The sequence below is a fragment of the Eptesicus fuscus genome, chromosome 8, assembly GCF_027574615.1.
Source record: "Eptesicus fuscus isolate TK198812 chromosome 8, DD_ASM_mEF_20220401, whole genome shotgun sequence".
Lineage (NCBI taxonomy): Eukaryota > Metazoa > Chordata > Mammalia > Chiroptera > Vespertilionidae > Eptesicus > Eptesicus fuscus.
This window is the reverse complement of record NC_072480.1, coordinates 80,966,834-80,985,343: the sequence shown is the minus strand read 5'-3', so window position 1 is coordinate 80,985,343 and position 18,510 is coordinate 80,966,834. Positions and strand designations below refer to the sequence as shown.

Below are 18,510 nucleotides of genomic sequence, written 5' to 3'. Positions count from 1 at the left end.
ACTGCTCTCTCTGCTCCATCTCATAGCTCAAAAGTTGTCAGTGAGATTCCCAACCAGCCTGGTTAATTTGTTTTTTCTTTCAGGAGTGGCTGCAAGGTGAAGAAATATGAAACGCAGTCTCTTGCTTTGGATGGGTGTTCACAGGTAAGTCTGTCTATCACCAGAACATCTCTTAGACCAGTGGTTTCCAAACTACGAATGCATCCCCCACCCCCAGGGTGGGGCATGGTGGTTAATGGAGACTTCCCACTGGGTATTGGAATATTCGGCTTTAAGAGAACCAACATCCTAAACTGATCTGAAAAGTCCTCTGAGGACAAGGAAACCCTTTCACAATTCCCCTTTTCCCATTATTTTAAGGTTCCCTCTAACCCATTTCAAATCTTACCACTGGGTGTGAAATCTCTGGGGCACCAAGCAAAGGGGAGATTGAAATATTGATGTAGGTTTTAAGGAGGTGATTGACTCCAGTGAGTGGATAATGTATTTTTAAAGTCAGATGATTTTCCAGCTCATCACTTTCAGCCAAATAGGAGAACCTGAGTTGATGGAAGTGAAGTATACTGGGAAGTTCAGGTTCAGAGAGGAAAAGGAATGATGTATATTTCTGACTATTAAAGAGGTTGTTCATGTCCAATTTTAAATACATTGTAGGATATCAAATCATTAGAATAACTACATTGAATTAAGCAAGGTAGTATTTAAACTATATTAGATATTATATCCTTCAAAATTATTTAAACCTATGCTGAACAGTTTTTAGGTGGCACTTGAAAATACAATGGGGTACATAGATATTTTTTTGGTTTAATTTAGGAGGTTTATGAGCAAAATATTTGAAAACCACTGCCTTGAACCACTTAAACTTCTTTCTAATAAATTTAGGCTAGGGAAGGTTAATTTGTCAAACCTCAGATTGGAAGCAGAACAGCTAAGTGCTAGAAAAAGGCAACATTCTGTGATTGAAGGACTCCAGCTTCTTCCTTGATCTGTACTCAGATCTGTGGTTAACTCGGATCAAATAGTGGCTGCTCTGAGATGTCCCTTTCCCCACCTAATGGTAGCATCTTCTCTGTTGCATCTCCCAGGATGAAGGAGCAGTGATCTCCCAGAGTTCAGACATTTCTAACAGGGACGGCCATGCTACCGATGAGGAGAAACTGGCATCCACTTCATCTGGTCAGAAACCAGCCGGGGCCGAGGTGAAAGGTGAGCCAGAGGAAGACCTGGAGTACTTTGAATGTTCCAATGTTCCCGTGTCTGCCATAAATCATGCGCTTTCATCCTCAGAAGCAGGTATGGAAGTACATATTCATCTTTCTAATGTACATAGCATAGAAATGCCTGAAAGCCTAAAGCCGAGACGCCTTAGAGAGATTAGAGAATTTGGATTCTGATCTAAGCTTTGCTTCTTCACCTAGAAAAGAGACACGAAAAGGGTGTCTTATCAAATACCAGGGACATATGGATTAGTGTGCCAGGATGTACTGGGGGCACTAATGCGTGGGACTGCTTGAAATTTTTTATAATTTATTTTAATGTGGCCACATCTCAAAGTATAGTGGCCTGTAACCATGATGTGATTATTGTGCTCCTTTTCAACTTACAGAAATAATAATAACTAACGTGTAATTCCTTACCATGTGCAGGCATTGTTCTAAGTGCTTTACATGTATTAACTCACTACTCTTTGCTATGTATTATTTTTTTCCCATTTTTCAGAGAAGGAAAGTGAGACACGGAAGTTAAGTAACTTGGCCAAGGTTACTAAATGGCTAGTAAATGGTAGAACTAGGATTCAGACTTTAGCAGTAGGTTCCATGGTCTTTTAATCACAAAGCTTGTTTTCATTACACTAGACCAGTGGTCGGCAAACTCATTAGTCAACAGAGCCAAATATCAACAGTACAACGATTGAAATTTCTTTTGAGAGCCAAATTTTTTAAACTTAAACCTCTTCTAACGCCAATTCTTCAAAATAGACTCGCCCAGGCCGTGGTATTTTGTGGAAGAGCCACATTCAAGGGGCTAAAGAGCCGCATGTGGCTCGCGCGCCGCAGTTTGCCGACCACGGCACTAGACCATTATAAATTGTCCTGCTCACAGATGTGGTAGACTGAAATTGACCAATGCCCTATAAAATCCTTCTTAATGTCCAAATAAGAACCTAGATAGACTAACTTTCTTGCTAACCTTCTTGCTGTTGGACTCTCAGAACATTCTAGAGCTGAGGCCCTCCTTCTAGGTCCCAAGTTGTATCTATGACCCTAAACTTGACTTGTGAAATGTTTAGAACCATGTTCCTGACTACATTAAACATTATTTAAAAATCAACATAATTTAATTTGGCATTTTTAGACCTAGAATTTAAGAAATCATGATCTCATCAAACGAAGGAAGCAGGATGGGAATCAGGACTTTGTGAGAGTTATTCTTCCAGCCTCCTCCCTGGCCCCAGGTCTCAGTTTTTCATCTATAAAATAAACGTGGCAGGCACTAGTCCAGATTTCTTCCCAGGCCTCTTTCTGCTCTGACTTCTTTCCCAAGACTTCATTTGCCATTTCCCTTTACAACCACCTTACTCAGGTAGGTGGGCTACACTTATTTCTTTTATGTGAAATACCTTTCTTTGCCATCTCCTATAGAAATTCTGCCCATCCTTTTGGGTCTATTTCAGAAATGTCACTTGGCTCCCACCATGCTTTATGCTCCCAACACGTTTCTTCTTACCGTTCCTGTTTTGTGTATTCATTATAGAAGGGTATCTTTGATAAGCTTCTCAAGGCTAAGGACTATGAGTGATTCATCTTTGAATTTCCTCGGCTGCAGGTGCATAGTAGATATTTGTTGAATTATATTCTTCCTCACTCGGAGGAAATTCCTGCAACAGAAATTTGTAGAGCTGGGGTTCTGTTAGATACAGTGCTGTCCTCAGTGGGTAGGTAGTGTGTCACTGTGTGTAATGATCATCCATATCAAGGGAGAAGCAGAGGCTGTGCTCATGCAGGTGGGAGTGTGAGGTGGACGGGTATACTGACCCTGTCAGGTGAATCAGAGAACATTTACTGGAGAAAGTCACCTTGGAGCTTGGTGTTGATAGATACAGACATAGATGTGCACCAGAGAACGAGCGTCTCTCTCAGGGTTGGGAAGGAACCTGCCATGTGGGTAAAATGCCCAGGAGCTCTGTGAGTACAGGGTAAGGGGGAAAATGAAGTGGTACTGAGGATTTGGGGCTTGCTTCTGTAGGGGGAGGGGAGCCATTGAAGGTTTTTTCTTTATTTTTTTTAAATACATTTTTATTGATAGCAGAGAGGAAGGGTGAAGGAGAGAGAGATAGAAACATCAATGATGAGAGAAAATCATTGATCGACTGCCTCCTGCACGCCCCCTACAGGGGATCGAGCCCGAAACCTGGGCATGTGCCCTTGACCAGAATCAAACCCAAGACCCTTCAGTCCTCAGGCTGACACTCTATCCAGGAGCCAAACAAGCCAGGGCCATTGAAGGTTTTTAAGCAGAGTAGTGATAGTCACATTTGTGTTTTTATTTATTTATTTTTTTTATTTCTTTATTGATTAAGGTATCACATATTTGTCCTCGTCCCCCCATTTCCATCCCACCCCCCTCCCCATATATGCCCCCACCCCCCTGTTGTCCTTAACCGCTGGTTGGGCTCATATGTCTGCACACAAGTCCTTTGGTTGATCTCTCCCTTTAAAATATTTTAAAATTTTATACGACTACACTCTCCCACAAAGCAGTAACAAATTATTATTTTAGCATAGTGTCTGTCTATAATGAATTATTTTAAAAACATAAATGCTATTATAAGTGTATTTCTAATAGCATTTATGTTTTTAAAATAATTCATTATAGACAGACACTATGCTAAAATAATAATTTGTTACTGCTTTGTGGGAGAGTGTAGTCGTATAAAATTTTAAAATATTTTAAAATTGTCTTCAGTCCTGGCCAGTGTGTCTCAGTTGGTTGGCCATCATCCCGTGCACTGAAGAGTTAGTTGCCAGTTTGATTCCCAGTCAGGGCACACGCCCAGGTTGCAGGCTCTATTTCTAGTGCAGGGTGTATAGGATGTTTCACTCTCACATTGGTCTCTCCCTCTCTCTCTCTCTCTCTCTCCCTCACTTCCTCTCTCCCTCTCCCTCTCCCTTCCTCTCTCTAAATATCAATTTAAAAAAATTTGTCTTCAGTGAGAGCATATTCCTTTAATTAGAAAACGTGTAGTGTTAGGTTTTTTAAAATGTTGTCTCTGGTGGTAGAGTGGGAGGTACAAAATGAATTTAGTTTTGTGGGTATTGCAATTTGGAGCTTACTGTTTTATCTGCTACTGCTTACACTAATTAGATTGAGGGTACCCTTCTGGGCTGGAGTTTAAGACTTGGTAATAAAACAGCATTCAGTGTTTCCTCTTCCTGAAATAATCCCCTGGTTAGTACATGGGCACAAGGGGGCAGACTTGCTGTTCTTTGCACCTGAAGTTTGTGGATTCCTTTATGACTGACTAACTACGCCCTCTTTCTTGTAAATATTTTGGACTTTTAACATGGACAGCACAGTGATCAATAGGAGGCCGGCACCCCTGTGGAAACTTGGAGTGCGTTCGTGCGTTGTAGATGTCATTCTGGGCCTGCGCTGCGGGTTTCCCAGTGCCTTTCACTAGGAAGGGAAGGAACCAGCTTCTTGGGTTAACTACAAAAATGACTCTGTGTTTTAGGCGTAGAAAAAGAGACGTGCCAGAAAATGGAGAAAGATGGATCTGCCGTGCCTGTAAGTTCCTAAACTTTGTGGGTGAGGGGGGCGTTAAGTGGAGCTCAGGTTTTTTCAGCATTTGTTTTGAAGCTCATGTTAAATCTTTAAATAAATTACGGCCATTGTTTGGTGATGGGGATGAAATATAAATAAAACACAGCTTCTTCCCTTGAGGGGCTCACACTCTATCCCGAGATTCCCGGACAGCACCCCGTAGCGCATGTGCAACTGAGCACTTGATGTAGCTAGTCTGAACGAGATGTCCTGTAAGTGTAAAATACAACCAGTTTTTGATGACTTGCATAAAAGGAAGGGAGGTAAAATGTCTCTAACTTTATATTGATTACATGTTGAGATGATAATATTTTGGGTTAACTAAACTATATTATTAAAATGAATGTCACCTGTTTCTTTTTACTTTTTTCAATGTGGCTGCTGAGAATTTTTAAATTGCATATGGCTTGCATTATATTTATTTTGAACAGCACTGGCAACAGGTACAGAATGGAAACAAACCACACCTGTGGTGAAGGTTGTACTAGAATGTGTTCCTAGGGGCTGTGGGAGCTGACTGGCTGCGTGGCAGGTGGCAGGAAAGCTGAAGCTGTGCTGATGAAAATAAAAAAACTTACAGAACTCTAGAATAGATATTGGTATTTTCCTTACTAAGGAAATCAAGTTAATAGAACAGTCAAATTCTTGATAACACAAGGGTCGTGGGAGGCACAGGAAAGTCAGTTCCTAGAGGTGGGGATTCTGGCTTAGAATAATAAACACTCACAAAAGACAGACTTTAAAAGGTACTAATTTAGAATCGGAAATATAACAACGAGGTGAACCAAATATGTTTGCCTAACTTAGTACATTATCTTCCTGTGGGCAGTTACATGGGAAGCAAGACTATGGGAAAGCCTCTTGATGATAGACACGGCACAGGAAGTTAACAGAATGATCAGTGTCCAGGGGTGTATCAGTTATCCACAGCGAACATTTATTATGCCATCACTTGTGGATCAGGAACCCTGGGGCTGCAGGCAAGGCATAGACCAGTGCTGCGGTCACCTCCAGGCTCCCTCACGTGGCCGTTGGCACATCTCAGATGCTCACTGGCTGTTGACAGAGCCATCAGTTCCTTGCCACATGGACCTCCCCATGGAGCTTGTCACTGCGTGGAAGCTGGAGTCTTTTTGTAAACAAAGTGACCTACCATGACTTTTACCATATGGTGCTCTATAGGCATGAGTCCTTAGGTCCAGCCTGCCCCAGGGAAGAGAGTGCCCGAGAGCATCAGTACCAGGAAGTGGGGTCACGGGAGCCATTTTAGAGGCTTCCCGCCACAAGTGACTCTTGGCTCTAGTGATAGGTCTGTCCCAAGATAGTGTTTCTGAGGAGTTTTGGACTTCTGTCAGCATAGTGGGCCACCCTCCCCCAAATGCTGCTGCAGATGGGCACTGCCAGCCTGTGGCTTTGCATTTCCCTTTTCTGTGGCCTAAGCCCAGAGTTTCTGTATTGGATGAGGTCTTTGAAGCTGTCTGCAAATTTGTGTATTTTTGAGTGCTTTTTAGAGAAAGCATGATTCTATAATGACCCTGGCAAGTTTAAAAACCACTGGTCTAAGTGAACCTTGGACTTTATGTTTAGTTCTGGTTCAAACAAAATACCAGAGAGCTGGGTGATTAATGATCAATAAATAATTGATTAGTTATACTGACATTTAAGATTATTCCTAGGTCACTTTGGCTGGAATTTCGGATGTTATTTGTTGAGCTTTTCCCCCCATTTATACAAAATGTTTATTTGTATAGGTAAGGGGAAGATAGCCCAAAAAATGCTTTGTAGGAAGGAAGATAGTACAGAACCTATATTCTTGTGAAAAATAAAATATTAGCCATATGTGGCTCTCTAGAACCCGAGTTTATGATAAAAGCAAGCTGGTGTATCAGAAAGTGCAGTGCTGCCAGAGGGGCCTGAAACAATAGCAAGAAGAACCAAGAATGGGAGCGTGGGCACGTTGTCAGGAGCACGTCATGGTGCACACCTGACAGCATCACTGGGCTGTGGCACACGTCACCGCAGAGCAAGGACTTTCTGTGATCCGGCATCGGCCGGGCTGGGTGGGGTCAGGTACAGTCACCATTTCTGCCTTCTTAGGCCTGAAACTTAGTAAAAAAAATTTAGAAATATTTCCATCCAAAGTGACTACATAGACACACAAAGCATCAACATGTAAAAAAAAAAAAAGTTGACTTTCTTTGGAAAATGTATTTACATGGAACACATCATCCCCAGAAACCCCTTGAAAGATGAGCCATGAACCAGGTATAGTGTTCTGTTTTTTTTAAAAAAATATATATTTATATTTATTTATTGATTTCAGAGTGGAAAGGAGAGGGAGAGAGAGATAGAAACATCAATGATGAGAGAGAATCATTGATGGGCTGTCTCCTGCACATCCCCCACTGGGGATCGAGCCCACAACCCGGGCATGTGCCCTTGGCCGGAATCGAACCTGGGACTCTTGAGTCCGCTGGCTGACGCTCTATCCACTGAGCCAAACTGGCTAGGGCTAGTGTTCTGTTTTTTGCATGTAATTCTTTGGTGACTGACCACTATGATAATTACACTTTCTTTTGGGGGATAAGAAGAAAACTTCTCTAGGCTATCTGTTAGACAAGCAAGACACCCTGATAATCATTAGAACAAGTTTTTCCTTTAGATAGCACTGTAACTAGACTTGATTCCTCAAAAACCCTGCTGGGTGTCTTTTTGTGTGTGTTTTTTTTACTCGAAACATGTTTTTAAAGATTGTGATCAATGTAGTAATGAGGAAATTATTGAAAGATACTTAGGATTAAGAAGCTGAAGATTAAACGTATTAAATGTAACCTCTCCCCTTCCTGTCCCCAGGGACCGTTGGAGTCCCCTGTGGAGAAGGCCCCTGTGTCCGTGGCCTGTGGAGGAGAGAGCCCCCTGGATGGCATCTGCCTCAGTGAATCAGATAAGACAGCAGTGCTCACCCTGATAAGGGAAGAGGTAAATGCTTTCTTGTTCCCCCCACTTATCGCTCCATTTCTTTGTAAAGCCATGTGCAGCAGGCAGATTCCATCTCTGCTGGCCTCCGTTATCCCCGCTGGAAGTTCGTGTTTCCTGCAGCTTGTTTAGCTCAGATAAAGGGCTCCCTGTAAAACGCCACGTTGGTGCTGGGTCCTGACATTGGAGTGTCCTCTTTAACTTTTAGCCTTGAAATTTTAAATATAAAAATTTGCTAACATGAGTTTGTAAATCAGTGCCTTTATTTTACAGAGCATATATGCTCCTACATAAAAATTCCTTAAATTCTAGACTTGCACTAATCTACTATTGTTTCCTACCTTCATCCATTCTTTAATTCAACTCTCAAATGCCTTGATCGTGTTTCTTGAGCAGCCTCTGTCCAAAAGTAGGTCACTGCTAGGCCTTGGGTGATCTGAAAAATATGGAAGACACTGTTATATACTAGAATTCAGTTACCACTCTCTCCTGTTATATTTCTGTGCTATATTTATGTACTTGGCTTGTATATTACTTGATGATTCCACCCTATTTTAAAGCAGGTGGAGCAATTTTATTTTTATAATGTGATGAAAGTAGTTAAGTACCTCTGATACATGTCTCTTAAAGCTTTAGAAAAATGGCAGTAAGGCCCTAGCTGGTTTGGCTCAGTGGATAGAGCATTGGTCTTCGGACTGAAGGGTCCCAGGTTCAATTCTAGTCAAGGGCACATGCCCAGGTTGTGGGCTTGATCCCCAGTAGGGGTCATGTAGGAGCCGCCAATCAATGATTCTCTCTCATCATTGATGTTTCTATCTCTCTCTCTCTCTCCCCCTTTCTCTCGGAAATCAATAAAAATATATATTTAAAAAAATAGCATTAGGTTGGTAATGAGAGATGTCAACTAACCCTGTTGTCAGCTTGGGTGTAGTGTTGAGAAGGTCCCCCTTTCCCACCGCCCCAATCTTGTAAATGAGAAAAATGACTTCACCTTCCTCCTGAGAGTTAAACTATGAGATGTCCCCCTCATGGATCAAAGGAAAGATGTGTTTAGTCACCGAAGCAGATAAGCTGGCTTCTAGGCACCAAAGTAAAAAATGTACCAATTAGAGAAAAGCACAGAGAAGTAAATAAAAGGAGAACAAGGTGTGCCCATCCAAGCCCTGTGCAAGGCAAATGGTGTTTCAGGCAGTGAATTTAGATAATTTCTTTCCCATTTAGCATGGGCATCCCCATGGGTTCTGCACAGCCTATAGTAAGATGGATGCACTGGCTGGAGGCATTGAACTTCCAACTCTCTCTTTCTGACTCTGTTTTTATCAAGCAATCAGAAATCTCTGCAGAAAGAGACTATGCTGGTCATGCCAACTTCTAATGCTCTGACTGTGGCAGTTTCGTTTCTCATCCTAACTAAGATTGGTGCACTGGTGTCTCCTTGGGTTAAGGTGATTCTCTGTCAGATGATGCTCTGCTCTGGGTGTCTTGTCCCAATCTGTGTTCTAGGCCTACAGAGCGAGAGCCAGACCCTGGCCTAAGGTTGAATTTACAGAGATCTTAGTTACCAATTGGAATTTTCCTAGGAGATGTTCTACTCACCTTTACTCTGGTGGCTCCGTTTCCAGCATCGCATATGGCTAAGAGTCTATTTTTCTAAATGCTTATGAGCATTAGATAGATGATGAGGTGTACATTCCTAATGTATAGTGAATGTCTTGGGTGGAACTGTTGTTTCAGTCTCCAGTCTTAAATTCAAGCTGTAATAGATTGAGTAGGTAAAACCAAGCTTTCTCTCTATTATAATCTAGATAATCACTAAAGAGATTGAAGCAAATGAATGGAAGAAAAAATACGAAGAAACCCGACAAGAAGTCTTGGAGATGAGGTAAGATTGGAGGTTTGGGCGAGGGATTGTATACCTTTATGCATTGTTAGATTTAATACAAATGAAATGATGAAAGTATTTGCTTATCACAGAACCAGCTATTGAGAACGTGGGGCTATGCTATTTATATCTTAATTTGTGATTGATAATATCATTTCATGAGCATTGCTCACCAGGCATTATATTCAAATACTTTATTTTGGGGTGTTCAGAACATTACAAGTAAGCAGAACTCACATAATTCTTATCTTTTGAAATAATAAATTTGTATAAAAATATCCCTTTGAAATACAGAGTAATAAGATTTCCTGACATTCAGTTATGGAGACAATATAATTCATAATATGTTTTAAAAACTTATCTTTATTGTTGAAAGTATTACAGATGTCCCCTTTACATAATACTTTAAAAAAACTATTCATGGTAGCATCAAATCTCATAACCAATAAATCCTACCTAAGAATAGACAAATATGCAAATTGACCATACCAGTCGGACATCCCTTGAGGAGTCCCATATTGGAGAGGGTACAGGCTGGGCTGAGGGACAACCCCCCTCCGTACATGAATTTCGTGCACCGGGCCTCTAGTAGATTATAAAAAGCATGTTAACAGGAAACAGAACTGATTGACATTTTAAAATTGAAAGCTTTTTATTTTTGCTGCTCACTCTCTAGAAAGGAGATTTAGGAGCCCTGTAATAACTAGAGATGGCATCAAAGAAGAGGGAAAAAGCATAAATAATTTATACAGTCAGCACTTGAATGATTAGGAAATATTTTAAATAAGTCCATGCTAATTTGTGTCTCTTGTGTTGTTATTATTTTTTTAATTTTTAAAAGATGTTTTATTGAATTTTTTTTGGAGAGAGAGGAAGGGAGGGGGAGAGATAGAAACATCGATCAATTGCCTCCCATACGAACCTGCAACCTGACTGGGAATTGAACCAGCGACCTTTCAGTGCATGGGGCAAAACTCTACCAACTGAGCCACACTGACCAGGGCTATCTGTTCTTTTGAGCATTTATTTACTGGGTGTAAGGCGCCATTCTGGGAATGGTGGAGAAGAAGGAGCAGCCCCTGTCCTTGGAGAGCTTATAGGAGCTATTATTATGTGTTAGAAGCTTGGGTGCAGGGTCAAAGTGATGGGCACGACCAGTGAGGAGGGGGGAGCCATCGTTTCCTACTGAGGGATCACAGGGAAGAGCACCGTCACTTAGGCCAACATTGTTGCATTTCACTTAAAGGAAGGTTAGCATGACGGGTGATCTTTGAATAACTGAGCTGCTTTGGGGATTAGGATAGTAAAATAAAACTTGTAAGTAAATCGGAGGGGACAGATGTCAGAAATGGTAGATTGGGGCCAGGAAAGCCTGAACACAGATCAGATCTTTTAGGAAGACCGCCATAATATCATTATAGTAGTTCCCCCCTTACCTACCACTGATATGTTTCAAGATGGCGGTTAATTTGCATACACAGGCGCCGAGCGACCGGGGCTGGGCGGGACGCAGGCGTTCCGCCCCACCCTCGGTCTCTCAGGGCCTCTGGGCAGCGTGGGAAGGTGGAGCGGGAGCGGAAAGAGGCGGCTCCGGGGCTGGGCAGGAGTGGAAAGGCAGTGCCGGCAACCAGGGAAAGGAAGGCCCATCCTAGCACGAATCTTCATGCATCAGTACAATGAACATAATCCTATGTTTATGTACAATGAACACAATCCTATGTAATAAAAGAGTAATATGCAAATTGACCATCACTCCAACACACAAGATGGCCACCCCCATGTGGACACAAGATGGCCTGCAGCGGGGGTATCCCTCAGCCCAGCCTGCACCCTCTCCAATCTGAGATCCCTCTCACAATCCAGGACGGCTGGCTCCCAACTGCTCACCTGCCTGCCTGCCTGATTGCTCCTAACCACTTCTGTCTGCCAGCCTGATCATCCCCTAACCACTCCCCTGCCAGCCTGATGGACGCCTAACTGCTCCCCTGCTGGCCTGATTGCCCCTAACTGCCCTCCCCTGCAGGCCTGGTCCCCACCAACTGCCCTCCTCTGCCAGCCCGGTCACCCCTAACTGCCCTCCCCTGAAGGCCTGGTTGCCCCCACCTGCCCTCCCTTGCAGGCCTGGTCCCTCCCAACTGCCCTCCCCTGCAGGCCATCTTGTGAGGTGGAGTGATGGTCAATTTGCATATTATTCTTTTATTAGATAGGATTATATTAATTGTATTTTTTTAAAAAATATATTTTATTGATTTTTTTACAGAGAGGAAGGGAGAGAGATAGTTAGAAACATCGATGAGAGAGAAACATCGAACAGCTGCCTCCTGCACACCCCCTACTGGGGATGTGCCCGCAACCAAGGTATATGCCCTTAACTGGAATCGAACCTGGGACCTTTCAGTCCGCAGGCTGACGCTCTATCCACTGAGCCAAACCGGTTTCGGCTGTATTATTTTCCAAACGAACAGCTGTAAATCTACTTTTGCCCCACCCCGTATGTTAATGTGTTTAATTGGGAAAGTATTTCTCCAACTTCTGTTGTCTACAAATTCTCCTCTGATAATAATTTTTTTTATTTTTAAGGAAAATTGTGGCTGAATATGAAAAGACCATTGCCCAAATGATTGGTAAGGACAATTTTTTTCTAGGGTATGAGCCATAGGATCCATAGATGGGTTTCAAATCAGGATACAAACTTCACTTTGTCCATACCTTAGATACAATTGATTCTCATTATTCGCAGTAGTTATGTTTTATGAAGTTGCCACCAACACCGAGTTAACAAACACTGAACTGTTGCTTCTAGGGAAGTACAGGGTTAGGTTCCTGCAAACTCTGGTCACAACTGTTTTGAAATTATATAATCTTGTCTTATATGTGCTTCTGTTTAAAGACATCTTATTTGATATATAGTGTTGATTCATTAACATTGACCTTGAGGCCAACAGTGTTAGATAGCTCATGTGTGAACAATGCTTATTGAGCATGTATTTTCCCCGGAAGGCACATCACAGCCTTCCTGCACTTAGGAACTCTAGACAGCTCTGTAGCACTACACTTGGGAGCTTTTTTTAAAACAGCAACATCACCAACAGAAAGCGCAGACACACACACACACACACACACACACACACAAAAGCACTAAATAGACTGTGGAAAGCACACTTGTTAACAGTACAAAGCGAGAAGGCATCACCTTTCTCAACCTCAGCTGTTCGCACATGTCTGTGAATGACCAGGAATGTACCCGAAGTACTGATTTGGGGGTCACAAATAAATTTTAGTAAGTAGGCAGATTCACAGATATGGAATCCGTGAGTGATGGGCATCAGCTGTAGCTGAGTTCATTTTAGAGGCTGGCAAACACTTGGATTCTGTGAAAAGCGCCCCCCGCCCCCCAGTACCCAGAGCACAGGCAGCCTAGGCACATCGCTCGTACCCCCAGGTGGTGCAGTGTTCTCACTCTACTGCCCGCTGTACCTTCCGCTGTCAGACCCATGGTGCCTTTCCAGAACGGCAGTGGTTGATCTTCCCACACTGGATTTAGAACTTCTGGCCAGTGTTGTAAGGACTGACTCCTGAAATCAGAGTCAGGTCTGTCTACACTTAAGCACTGAAGTGGTATTTTCTTCTGTCCTCGTCACCAAATACTGTCCCAGCACGTGGCCTTTGCCACAGCTGTTCCCCTCATCTGCTTGGAATCTGTTCAGATCTCTCCTGAGTGAGGTTACTCTCTATAAAAAGGGAACCCCCCTCCTGCCCTGCCTTGATTCCCCCATCACTTGTCACCACATCTCTCTCCCACAGAATATAAGTGCGTGAGAGTGGGGACTTCGTAATGTCCACTCTGGGTCCCACCAGCGAGAACACTGCTTATTAGCTCAGGAGGGCAGCTGCTAACTGTTTGTTGATTGAATGTGCCTTTGCTTTTGATTGTGATTCACAGAAGATGAACAAAGGACAAGTATGACCTCTCAGAAAAGCTTCCAGCAACTGACCATGGAGAAGGAGCAGGCCCTGGCTGACCTTAACTCTGTGGAAAGGTCCCTTTCTGATCTCTTCAGGAGATATGAGAACCTGAAAGGTGTTCTGGAAGGGTTCAAGAAGGTAGCATGTCCTTTCTTCTGGAATCTCTTTGCTGTGGTGGTGGATCGTCAGATGTGTATGCCAGAGGAGTACGGGTAGCCTTTTAAATTGGGTTTTGGGGCCCCTGTTGGCCTGTATCTTCTGTTCCAGGGAAGCTGGAGGATCCCCTCCCCCCCTTTTCTTTGTGGATGGCGTGTCTTGGTCATTCCTCTCCTGGGTCAGGCCGTAAACCCCAGACACAACCAAAGTGTGGCATGGAGTATAAGAACTGTGGAACCCTCGGACTTTAGGAGAATTCTAGAAATGTTCGTTTTGATAATGCACCAGTTTAATATTAGTAAAAATATTAGTAAATGTTTTTACTAATATAAAAGTAAAAGGGATTCTAGAGATAGCCCTGAAAAGTTTAGGCTGCATATTCTAGAGAAAAGTAATGTTTCAAATTTAGGTGTATTGATTTGATTTACCGTCAATGAGATAACATTTATAGCAGTGAACATTCTTTTTGTCCATATTAAAATAAAAATGAGACTGGCTAATTTATCTATGGGAATCAGATTGACGTTCAGAGTTGAATAACTGCCTTCCTAAAGCAGGTGTACTAGTGTAATTGAACCTTGCTGTATGAAAATTAAAATATGCCCCTTACCTATACATGAAGAAATTATCTAGAATTTCTTCGGTAGATTTATTAGTGCCTGTTTCAAATTACCAGACAGTATAATTTAAAGGCATCTGAATTAAATGGGTTTTCTTGTTTGTAAAAAAATGAGGACTCTGATACATGGTGTGTCACTAGCAGAAGAAAAAGAAAATGACCTGTTTCTTTTATTTTCACTTGTCATTTGAGAACAGAATGAAGAAGCCTTGAAAAAATGTGCTCAGGATTACTTAGCCAGAGTTAAGCAGGAGGAACAGCGGTATCAGGCTTTGAAGATCCACGCAGAAGAAAAACTGGACAAGTAAGAGCTTGCACATAAGAATTTTATTTTTCATGTTGTGAAGATTGATGGAGGCAAGGAAGAAATCATTGTTTTGCAACTCTAGATGACGTGTGTCACACACACGCACATGTGTGTACTTACTTTTTTGAATAGGTAGACTCTTCCCATGTTCTAATATTAAAAAGAATAAGAAGATATACAGTATCTCCCTCCACCCCATGCCCATTCCCCTGGGTTTCTTTCTCTTTCCTCTCCTGGGGTCATCACTATTTTATCCTCCCAGATGCTCTTTTATCCCCATCATTTTTCTCCCCCAGCTTTATTGAGACATAATTGACATACAACATTGTGTAAGTTTAAGGTATACAGTGTGTCAATTTGATACACTGATGTATTGCACCATGATAGTGTTAGCCAACACCTCCATCTCAATAATTACCATTTTTTAATGTTGTGAGAATCTCCTTTTTTATACAAATGATAGCATACCTCGCTTTTCTCTTTTAGCAATGTATTTTGGAAATCTTCCCATATCAATCCATGAAGAGCTTCCTTACTTTTTAAAACAGCCGTGTGGCGTGTTCCACTGTTGGAATGTATCATTCCATTGTTGGAATGTCCCTCCCTGTTGGACCTTCAGGTTATTTAAAATCTGCTACCAACAGTGCTGCAATAAGCAACCTTTTATGATTATCATTAGGCATGCATGGGAGTTCTCTGTATGATAGGAAAGGAATGCTGGGCCAAAGAATATAGGAACTTATACTTACGATACTGTCCAATTGCCCTCCTTAGACTTCTATTAACCCTTTGCACTTGCTTGCTTTTTTCTCGATTCCTTTATTCTACTTGGGATTTAATTTTTTAAATACCCCAGATTTTACAAAGCACGGCAGTAGAATAAAAAACTGGAGTTTCTTTTCATACAAACTTATTTATTTGGATTTTTTTATATTTCAAATTATTGATACATTCAAAGAGTATAAAAAGAGCTGCTACCGATGCTAACCGTGTCGAGTCACACTCGACATCCGAGTGCAAAAAGTTAATTTATATTCCTACACAATGTATGAGTGTCTCTTTTCCCTACAGCTTTGCCAACAGGTCAGATTTTTGGTTTTCTGCAAATACAATCGATGAAAAATGGTATTTCGGTGTAGTCGGTTGGGTTTTTTATTATTGTTGTTCTGGGTTGTTGTTGTTTTTTGGCAAGCAACAGAACATTTATTTTATTGTAGTTTTGATTTATGTTTATTTTATGAGTGAAATTGAACATATTTAGCAGCTGTCCATACAGATATTTGCTTTACTATGAATGACTGTTCTTTGCCCCTTTTTCTATTGTCAGTTTATATATGTGTTACCTATAGACATTATCTATACTAATAAAAGGGTAATATGCAAATTGGTCAGAACACCCTCACAGTAACAACCAAACAGCAGGCTGCGTGGGGCGACCAGGTCGGCAGGGGGATTAGTGAGGGACGACCAAACGACTGAACTGCAGGCTGCATGGGCGACCAGGCTGGCGGGGGGGGGCGGGGGGGTCAGTTGGGGGCAACCAGGCCAGCAATAGGGGCAGTTAGGGGTGATCAGGCTGACAGGGGGCACAGTTAGGGGCTATCAGGCAGGCAGGCAGGTGAGCAGTTAGGAGCTAGCGGTCCCAGATTATGAGCAGTTAGGAGCTAGTGGTCCCAGGGATCAGGCCTAAACCAGCAGTCGGACATCCCCCGAGGGGTCCCAGATTGGAGAGGGTACAGGCTTGGCTGAGGAGACCTTCCCCAACCCCCTGCCCCCATGCATGAATTTTGTGCACTGGGCCTCTAGTACTTATATATTAAGAATGACAGCCCTCTGTGATATGAGTGGTAAATAATTTTTCCTGCTTGTCAGTTACCCTTTGGCTCTGCTTATAGTGGTTTTGATATGTAGACATGTATTTTTGGTAGTGAAATTAGCAGTCATTTTTCTTACAGCGTCAGGATTTCCTGTCATAGGAAGAAAGATTTCCCCTGGGCTGAATATAAAAAGTTCTCCTATGTTTTCCCTTTAATACTTTTATGGCTTAATTTTTTAATTCTTAAATCCAACACATTTGGAATTTACCCTGGGGAGTGGTGTGAAGGATGCATCCAACTTTATTTTTTAACTAAAAAGTAATACATACTTGTACATTTTGCTCTCTGTCTTCCTATTTGTAAAACCTTTGAAGTTCCCCCCTTTCCCATTGCCACTCCCAGAGGTACTGCTATTAAAGTTTATTGTGTATCCTTCCAGTCTTTGTGCCTTTACAAATACTGCCCATAAGAGCTTTGACTTTTTAAATTAAAAAGTATAATGGAGGCAGCATATTACAAAGTTTCCTTTTTCATTTGATAGTATAGCATGGCCATTTTTCATGTCAGAACATATAGTGTAATCTAATTCACCATTGTGCCAAGTGGGAATATTGCTGTGGATGGGTTACTAACAGGGAGGGCACTGCTGGCCCATGTAAAAGGGTGTTTACATGTTAAACTGTAGTGGTTACTATCACATTGCCCTCCACAGACATGGCCAGTTTTCATCCCCCCAGTGAGCCTGTTTCCTTGCATCTCTGCCAACACAGGACAAGATCATTCTTGTTAATTTTCCCCAGTCTGACGGATTTTAAAGACTTATCACCTTAATTTGCATGTCTCTGATTACTAGTGAGTTTTTACCATCCTTTCGTCAGTTAATTGGCTATTTATCAACTGACATTTATGTTTTTAAAAAAGTTTCCTTTGCCCCACAATAGTAAAGTCACTTTTAGGACTGTGTCGTAAATGAGATGGTTAGTATTCTGCCTCTTTAGTTGTGATGATCCCGAGGATGATCCTACCTGCTATTGTACTGGGTTAAAAACCCCACAAAACTAATTTGATTGTTGTAGAAACTCATGTGATTTCATTTTCCAGTGACATGAATTTTGAAGGACACCATGGCCTTTGAGATTAACTCTACCATTGTTTTGCACCATGCAAATTTGCTTAGCAGTTGTGTGTAAATTGTTTATAAGTTAAAATTGAATTATTTAGGGCATCGATTCCTTTTGTTTTTCTCTTGTCATGAAGTCAGTTCGTTTAGGTTGTTTCAGAGATGTCAGTGGTTACTGTCCTGACTCTTTTGCACTGACCGATGACTAACCATGTGCTTTTTGTCCCTTTATTCTACAAACAAAACCTAAACAGAGCCAATGAAGAGATTGCTCAGGTTCGAACAAAAGCCAAGGCTGAGAGTGCAGCTCTCCACGCGGGACTCCGGAAAGAGCAGATGAAGGTGGAGTCCCTGGAAAGGGCCCTTCAGCAGAAGGTACGGAGAGGGGTGTGACCACAGGGACCTGGGTTTCTGTCCTCCGCAGCGGCTAGCTTGCAGTGGATCTGGATGAAAGAGGCCTCGGACACTTCAATCCAGTTCCTTTCTGAGCCAATTCAGGGGGGAAACAAACAGGGCAAACCAGGAAATTCCCAGGCACATTGGTGGGAACTGTCCACAGGCAGGGCGCAGAGAGGAAGTGGCATTAACTGAACTTCAGGGACCATACGCTGTTTAGTTGGGTCTTAGGCTCCCTTTTAAAAAAAAGTTCTGTGTGTGTGTGTGTGTGGTGGTGGTGTTGTTTTAATGTAATATAAAAGCCGTCTTCCCCATGATTATAATTTTACCATGCAGGGCACATTTGGCAACACCTAGAGGTATATTTGGTTGTTATGACTAGGAGATGCTACTGGCATCTAGTGTGGAGAGGCCAGAAATGCAGCCAAACATCCTACAGTGCAC

The 18,510-nt window shown here is 42.2% G+C and overlaps 1 protein-coding gene across 6 annotated transcripts in view; it reads left to right on the top strand.

Moving 5' to 3' along the window:
• The window catches only part of TACC1 (transforming acidic coiled-coil containing protein 1), an 83,284-nt gene that overhangs the window by 58,521 nt on the left and 6,253 nt on the right, over positions 1–18,510 (top strand). For 3 of the 6 annotated variants that reach the window (XM_028152494.2, XM_028152492.2, XM_028152491.2), the window contains 9 exons: positions 84–144; positions 1,089–1,209; positions 4,739–4,791; positions 7,681–7,806; positions 9,609–9,685; positions 12,266–12,309; positions 13,629–13,789; positions 14,624–14,730; positions 17,925–18,045. In XM_028152494.2, the coding sequence (XP_028008295.2) occupies positions 84–144; positions 1,089–1,209; positions 4,739–4,791; positions 7,681–7,806; positions 9,609–9,685; positions 12,266–12,309; positions 13,629–13,789; positions 14,624–14,730; positions 17,925–18,045 (871 nt within the window). Of the gene's footprint in view, positions 1–83; positions 145–1,088; positions 1,297–4,738; positions 4,792–7,680; positions 7,807–9,608; positions 9,686–12,265; positions 12,310–13,628; positions 13,790–14,623; positions 14,731–17,924; positions 18,046–18,510 lie in introns of all 6 variants that reach the window. The other 3 variants (XM_054720036.1, XM_028152490.2, XM_008146151.3) reach the window with 1 other exon arrangement.